The sequence below is a fragment of the Nelumbo nucifera genome, chromosome 1 (assembly GCF_055504915.1).
Source record: "Nelumbo nucifera cultivar China Antique chromosome 1, China Antique-T2T, whole genome shotgun sequence".
Lineage (NCBI taxonomy): Eukaryota > Viridiplantae > Streptophyta > Magnoliopsida > Proteales > Nelumbonaceae > Nelumbo > Nelumbo nucifera.
In genome coordinates this window covers 28,021,751-28,029,892 of record NC_142649.1, presented here as the reverse complement: position 1 = coordinate 28,029,892, position 8,142 = coordinate 28,021,751, and the positions used below count along the sequence as shown (strand labels likewise).

The 8,142-nt window shown below is 38.8% G+C and overlaps 1 protein-coding gene across 1 annotated transcript; it reads left to right on the top strand.

Moving 5' to 3' along the window:
- Positions 1 to 1,717: 1,717 nt before the first annotated feature.
- LOC104609673 (flavonol synthase/flavanone 3-hydroxylase-like) lies at positions 1,718 to 4,936 on the top strand. Its single transcript, XM_088896479.1, has 3 exons — positions 1,718 to 2,232; positions 3,365 to 3,692; positions 4,542 to 4,936. The coding sequence occupies exons 1-3, from the start codon at positions 1,766 to 1,768 to the stop codon at positions 4,743 to 4,745; spliced, it is 999 nt and encodes a 332-aa protein (XP_088752605.1). The 5' UTR covers positions 1,718 to 1,765; the 3' UTR covers positions 4,746 to 4,936.
- The last annotated feature ends 3,206 nt before the right edge of the window (positions 4,937 to 8,142 follow it).

Genomic DNA, 8,142 nt, shown 5'->3' with positions numbered 1-8,142 from the left:
AGGTCTCTCCTCGGCAAGGAGGTTGCTCGTTGCGACGATGGGGCTTGGCCTGCTGCGCAGTGGGGTATCGAGGAGGAACTTGTTGCTGGTTCTGGGGCAGTGATGGAAACTGCTGCTGGTACTGGTGCTGATAGACTTGGTGCAACACTTGCTACTAATACAACTGAAACTGTTGAAACTGTTGCATTTGAGCCTACATAGCTCGCATGCAGTGCACTAGATCTTCAAGCTGGTTTTGGCCTATCACCGGAGGAACAAAGAAGTGTTCAGCGAAAATTGCTCATACCATGGAGGGGAGTGGAGCGCTCACAGGTGTCATTATCTGAGGCACGTTTAGAGTACGAACTCCATCTGCAGAGAGGGGGACGGTGAACTGTCCAAAACATAATGTTGGGACCTGAAGTTGCTCCCCGACGACATTCATTTCAGCGCTCCGTCTGGCGTTGCTGGACGAAGCCATGGAAACTGAAGTTGCTAAGTTTGGTGGAAGGAGGCTTTTTGAAGCATTTCCCACAGGTGGCGCTAATTGATGGTGTGCGACCTAGTCACTCCTAGCTGGCAGTGGTTGCGCTCCTACCTGGCGACGGACGAGATAACTGTGAAGAAAAAGAAGGATCCCCGGGGAGCTCTCCTGGCAGGAATACTCCGATGCTTAAGTTAGTAGCAGGAAGAGAGTTGCAGAGCAGAGCAAGAATGAAAGGGCTAGAGACACAAGTTACCTTTGCTCTTGGGGGTCGGAGCTCTTATATACTGATTTCCTGACAAATCTGGTATAACCGCCTCTAATTCTCTACCGCAGCCGTTACTTGCTAGGGCTGAGCTGGTGGGCGTGGGTAACCGTTGCAGAGTACGGCCCTACCAGACAAGGGACACCTCTCAAGGTTGGCAGGCACAACGCCGCGTGGCGAGAGACGTGGGCGTAGTCTCCAGATTTGGCAGGTACGGTTGTCAGGCAGGAGATCTTCCTGTGATATGTCAAGTTGCTCTACCCTGAGCTACCTTGTATAGAGCTACCCTGTGCCAAGGTGCTTCTACCCGAGGTGGCCTACTTGAGTTTGGTCAGGCGAGTTTATCCTTAGGAGGCTGCCGAGCTCAACCCGAAGTGCCTTGAACTTGGGAGATTCCCATCCTAGGAGAATCTTAGCTTGGGCGCTCTCTACTTGGGAGAATCTTAGCTCGGGCGCTTTCTAGTTGCGAGCTGCCACGCTGGATCTTGGCGAACTGATCGTGTTGAGTTGTCACTTATGCCGAGTCACGTCCATGTGGTCCTCTTATGATGAGGTCGGGCCAAATCACCCTCCATCAGGAGGTTTCTGCAATTTACCCTGAATATCATTATCAAGGGCAAACCAGGCCGGGTTCAACTGAATGGAGATCTACCCTTTCTAGTTCGGCAGTTCCCATATATGAACTGATCTATCCTTTCTAGTTCGGCAGTTTCCATATATGAACTGTCTACAATATATCAAAACCCTATTATTTTGGTCAAAACTATGGTTGAACCGTTGAACAATTTAAGCTGTTTGATTGATATGTTCTTACAAAATTTTCTTATTTTTAATTGTTATCTATTTATTTATGATGTTATAAACAAACAATGATACAGAAATGGAACCATTTTTGTCTAGGTGACAGTCATTCGTTTAACCAACTGGGTAGGTGACAGTCATTCTAATCACGTTTTGGTTGGTAACCTAATCGTTCAACCCTAAAATTCGAATTCATTTCTAAGCAATAGCTAGCTGCTCCTTTCATTGGCACAAGAATGGAGATGGAGGTAGGGAGAGTGCAAACCTTGGTATCTGGTGGAGGTCTCAGGGAGCTGCTGGCGAGGTTCATCCGTCCGGCGAATGAGAGACCGGAAAACAGCAAAGCCATTGAAGGTATATCAGTACCAATAGTCTCTCTCTTGCAACCAGCCGAAGTCTTAATGAATGAGATCTCAAGGGTATGTAGAGAGTGGGGATTCTTTCTTCTCACTGACCATGGCATCTCTCCTTCACTGATTCATCATCTCCAAGATGTTGGTAAGGAGTTTTTTGAGCTCCCACAAGAAGAGAAAGAGGGATATGCAAATAATCCTTCTTCAGGTAAGGTTGAAGGTTATGGATCGCAGATAATTGGGGGTAAAAGTGATCGGAGTTCTGACTGGATAGACTACTTTTTCCATCTCATATGGCCTCCTTCTAAGCTCAACTTTGCAACATGGCCTTCAAAGCCTCCTTCTGACAGGTCAGTACATTCATTAAATGACATCAAAAGCATGTATTTGTCCATCTTTCTCAGCTGGAATATCAATGACCAGGCCTTCTTAAAGAGAAGGCTTGTTTTTGAGCTTTTCTAATTTGTTTTCAACTCAACATCTAATAATAGTAGTATGTACATTTAATTGTTTTGTTTCAACTTTTCTTAGTGAATCCTCAATAATTATTTAAGGGGCGTTTGATATTCTGGTCTTTAGGCTGTCTTTGGTTGCAGTGCAATTTTATTTGTACTAGTACAAATGCATAAGAGTGCAAATGAAAAGAATACTAGTTCTGGTTTAATTTGTGTTTGGGTTTTACTTCATTCTGATTCAGGTCTTATTTTACTTCATTTCTACTGCAATCAAATAAAGTAAGGTAAAATTTAAAACAAAAATAAATCAGAATTTTCAACCAAATCATTTGCACTCTCATAGTTTTGCATCAGCGTAAATTTATTTGCATTGCAACCAAATCAAACACAGCCTTAGGTTGTGTTTGGTTGCAATGTAAATTTAAACCTGCAGATATACCAATTTTTCACTGTTGTGTATAAATTTTGAAATCATTATTGTTATTTTTATAGTAGATTTTTACTCCTCTTTTGCTAGTGGATGTAGGCTATAAGTTGAACCACGTAAATTTATATGTACTTTGTTCTCTTTCTTCTCTGTATTTTTGTTTTATTTTATTTTATTTTTGTGAAATTTGAATTTGTGTTTTTTGGGTTTTATGCAACATACACTTTGTATATGCTTATTTGTAACCATGATTTGCACTCCTACTTGATACAAAGTCTACTTTTTGTCTCATTTTCACTCACTAGCAGTGTAAATTTTACATTTACATGGCCTTCCAACTATCTCCATTCTCTTGCATATATACCACACCACTTTACAACAAACAAGACAAGATCAAATCTGAAGCAGAAGGAAATCAGAATTTACATGCACTCAGTCTATTTGCACTCCCATGCATTTACACCAGTGTAAATTTGTAGTCAAATGCGACTTTATTTTCTTGCTGACGAATATATACAAAATTTTTAAGATCATAGGAACATATTTTGCTTGAAAATATCCTTCTGCAGAATGTTATTTATGTTACATTAAATAATGCAGAGAGGTGACTGAAGAATACACAAAAGAAGTTTTGAAACTAACTGATAAGCTTCTAGAGTTGCTTTCCCAAGGGCTAGGTTTGAAAAGGGAGACACTGAAGTCTATGTTGGGTGGTGAAGACATAGAGTTTCGAATTAAGATAAATTTGTACCCACCGTGCCCACAGCCTGAACTGACCTTAGGACTGGAACCCCGTACAGATGTGGGTGCTCTCACCATTCTTGTCTCTAACGAGGTTCCAGGTCTTCAAGTGTGGAAAGATGGTCACTGGGTCGCAATCGAGTATATACCCGATGCTCTTATCGTCAATGTAGGCGATCAGATCGAGGTTGAATTCTTGATTTCCCCTTTTGCCACTTCTTTGCTTAATGTTCTCATCATTAAATTCGAATGCTAATCCTACTCTTGCAAGTATTGTTGGAGATCAAATGGGTCATAAGTATTGTGGGCTTATGGGTTAAAAATTGACCCATTTGGATGAATGGAACCACTGATAAATAGACTTTTTTCTTTGTAATTAGGGAAAATTCTCGATCAGTATCTGTACTTTGGATCGAGGGCCAATTTGGCCCTCAAACTTTAAAATGCAATAATCCAGTACTCAAATTTTCATAATGTGACAATCCAGTATTTGTCGTTAATCAGTTGTCAAGTGACATTTGAAAAGTCAAAAATACCCTAATAATGCAATCTAATTCTCTTTATCAAGCATCGAAGCATTGACAATAAAATGAACAGTCTCAAATTCTAAATTCTTCTAAACAGTCACCAACTTTTTTGAATAGAAGAGGTTAAGATTTGAGACTGTTGAATTTTTTGTCAATGTTTGGATGGTTCATAAAGAAAATTAGTTGTCATTCGAATAGCATTTTTGACTTTTCAAATGTCATTGAATGGTTGATTAATGAACTAGTTAACGGCAGATACTAGATTGCCACATTTTAAAAATATAGGTACTAAATTGTCACATTTTAAAAATTTAGGTACTGAATTGTCGTATTTTAAAATTTGGAGATCAAATTTTCACTCGACCAAGTATAGGGTACTCATTAAGGAGATGCAAAATGAAAAGCCCATGAGTTATTGGGACCTGAAAGCAATGATAGATGCACTCAAGGCACAGAAATGACTACTACGATGTTTGGCTGATACGTCTTTTCTACTACTGTATTTATAGATACTGAGCAATGGAGAATATAAAAGCATTCTGCATAGGAGTGTGGTGAACAAAGAAAGGACACGCATGTCATGGAGCGTTTTTTCAGCACCACCACTGGATGCCACAATTGGGCCCCTTTCATCACTTATGAAGGATGATAATCCACCCAAATGCGCCACCAAAACATACAAGGAATACCGACATTACAAGTTTAACAAGTGATGACTGATGACCACAACAAATAAAGAGTATTTCACTTCGACAATTAGTTTGCCACAGTTCATTTAGGTTTTTTTTGATGGTTGACATGTTCTATGAGTAATCTCTCTTTCCAAGGAATGTAATATATTAAAAATCAGATTATTAGCCTGCTAGACAAAGTAAAATGCTACAAAAGATCATCAAAATCAATATCTCCAGAATATATTCTACACAACTATTGAAGAAAATCAAAAAAAAAAAAAAAAAAATTGAAACACAAATTAGTCCTCAGATTTACAGGACACATCAGAAATATGGACTAAATCTCTTAAACGGGTCTTTGTGATCACGTATCTCCACAAAACAACCGGAATTTAGTAGGTACTCTAATAAGTGGACATTGATTCTCTTCCATTGCATGAGATAAAACAAGCTAACCTAAAAGACTCAACTGAGATAATAGAACTGAATATATCACAATATTTTCATCATATTAAAATCTCGTATTTCAAAACTTACCACACTTTTAAATACTCTTTTTTCTTTTTTCTTTTTGAAAAAACTCGACCGGGAATCAGGAACTGGTTCCGTTCCCCAAAAATCGGATTTCTTCCCAAAATCGTTGATTTTGGTCAATAAACCACTGAATCGGGCGATTAATCGTTCAAACTGTTGAAACGGTTTTAACCTTTTCTATTCTTTTATTAAAACGGGCCGAACGTTCAATTTTGGACCGTTCGACCTGATAACCGAAACCCTAACCGGTTCAGTCACTGGGTCAATTTTAAAAACCATGCTCGAAATAATCATCAAATAACGATTGGAAATAATAATAATTTATGTATTCTAAATTTCAAAGCTTTATAAATTATATTCCACTAAATAACCACAATAGAGAATGCTTGGTGTGATGTGGCGTGTTTTAAAACACATAATTTCAAACTGCTTTTTTGGGTAGTGCGAAACACTTATGTTGTTGCCAACATCGTCATATCCACAAACCCAAATTCGCATTTACAAAATCATTTGACTTTTAAATTTTGACCCAAATTCGCCCTAATAGGTACAGCATTAATGTTTTTGTTCTCAATGTTTCTGATCAGCAAAGAATAAAAAACTCACAAACACATTTTTAAACTGTGGTTTTGTTTCCAAAATTAAGCAAAAACATATTGGTTTTGCTTTTAAATTTTATTTCAAAACGTAGTACATGGTTTTAAGCAAAGAAATAAAATCACACTCCGGATATAATGCATTTGGATTTGAAGGGATTTTCTCTGAGTTCATTTTTGACTCGTTATTAGTGTTTCACTGACCATTAGTTACAACTGGCTGAAACTTTATGAGTGATAAAAATAATTTTAAATAAAAAAATTGATATCTTTTTAAGCTAATACCAACAGAAATTTCCAAAGCCCTCACGTTCTCAGACTCTAACATTTTTCCCCCGGTCGTATCATTAACAGCAACAAGCCTTCGTCAACGGTGTTCAAACCACAACAGAACGGCGACTGTGGATTTTAACGGCAATGGCAATGGCAATGGTGTTAATGGAAAGTTTCAAACATCAAGAGTATTAAAAGGAAAGCTGATATCTATGTTTAGGGTTTTTCATCTTTCCTTCTTGAATGCCGATGACAAAATCATTTTTTATTTTCTTTTTAATTCCAGCAAATAGTAATGTTGTATGAATGCTTGGAAGTCTTTTCCTCTGTATCTATTGAGTATTTCTTTTTGGTTTTTTGTGCTATTTTACATTTTTTTTCGTTTGAATTAACCTATATTCATTGTTCAGAAAACTCCAACCATTAATGGGAAGATAAAGTCTTCTTGCCATTGTGGTTTTGGATCTACAAGACAAACCCAAGACACGAGGCTGTTTTCTTCTTCTTCCATGCGAATCTTCTTCTTCATTTGGACAAAAAATCTAAAGCCCTCACGTTCTCTTCTCTTCTCTCAAACTCAGATGTTGCTCCCCCAATCAATAACAACTGTACTGGCAAGGCAAATGGAAAAATGAAATAAAGAGAACTAAAAAACAGATAAGATCTCTTTTGATGGGGTGCTCTGTTCTATTATTGTTTCATTTTCCTCATCGATTTTGCTAACTTGAATCACCAGCAACGATAGGATTAAATCAAGGGAAATGATAAGCGAGAACCAGATTTTAGCATCTACAGGAGGTGCCTTGGCCTTAGGCTTCTTCAGTCCAGACAATTCTACCAAGCGATATCTCGGTATGTATATGGTACAATAACATTTCCGTGTCAGTTCTGCAAGTACTCGACTTGGGAGCAGATCCTGAGGGAAGTCAAGCGGCTGATGCATCAGTACCCAGATGAGGAACTGATGAGCATAAACATGACTGGCCACAGCCTTAGGTAGTGCGCTAGCGATGCCAAGTGCCTATGGCATAGCAGAGACGGGCAGAAACGTGACGGAGAGTCGGGATTGTGAGCTTCAAGGTGTGGGTGGAAAGGTTGGGGCTGAACATGTTGAGGGTGGTGAACGTTCATGACAAGGTGCCAAAAGTTTCAGGTATACTGTTCAACGAGCACGTGCCAGAGTTGATTCACCGGTTGCCGTTGTGTTACTCACACGTCGGAGTAGAGCTCATACTGGACCATGAGCACTCTCTCTTCCTCAATTTGTTATTTAAAAACATTTTATCAGTCGTAAAGCTTCAACCGGTTGCAGGTAATGGCCAGTTGAGCACCGATTGACGTGTCAAAATTTTAGTTGACTCGAAGAAAAGTCCCTCTGAGTCCAAACGCTCTGGATCCAGTGCATTTGGACTCGAAGGAATTTTCTTTTCAAGTCCATTAAAACTTTGACACGTCATTCTCTTCGAGTCCAGTGATAAAAATATTTTTAATAAAACCTTTGTAAACAGAAGGTAAGAGAAAACTCCAAAACCCTTTAGTTCTCATCCTCAAATCCTTCTCTCCGAAGACAGCCTTCCTCGTGGTTGTGGCTTTGGATCTGCAAGACAACTCTCACGTTCTTAGTCAAACACAACTAAAATCTTGCTCTCCCAACTATTAATGCCTTCGGGTAACTGTGGCTTTGGATCTATAAGACTGTAATGAGTGTTTTAGACCCAAAACAATAACTCTACCGAGAAAAATATATATCTAAGCAGTCCCACACAAGGTTTTCTTTCTTGGTAAGCTCTCAAGAATTTTTACTTTAAAAAGATTATAGGGTGAAAGTGGTGTTACAAGGATTTTTTGGACACAAATCGATGGGTTCAATGGTTTGGTCGATGTTGACAATTTGCCAAACGAGTTAGAGTTAAGATTTGTTTATCGTTCTTGGTTTATAGCTTCTGTATTTTGGGTTTCCAAGATTAGAAACGGAATTGGAAGGTAGGAGATTTGCTTCTACTTCTCATCAGAATATATAATCTTGGTGAAAG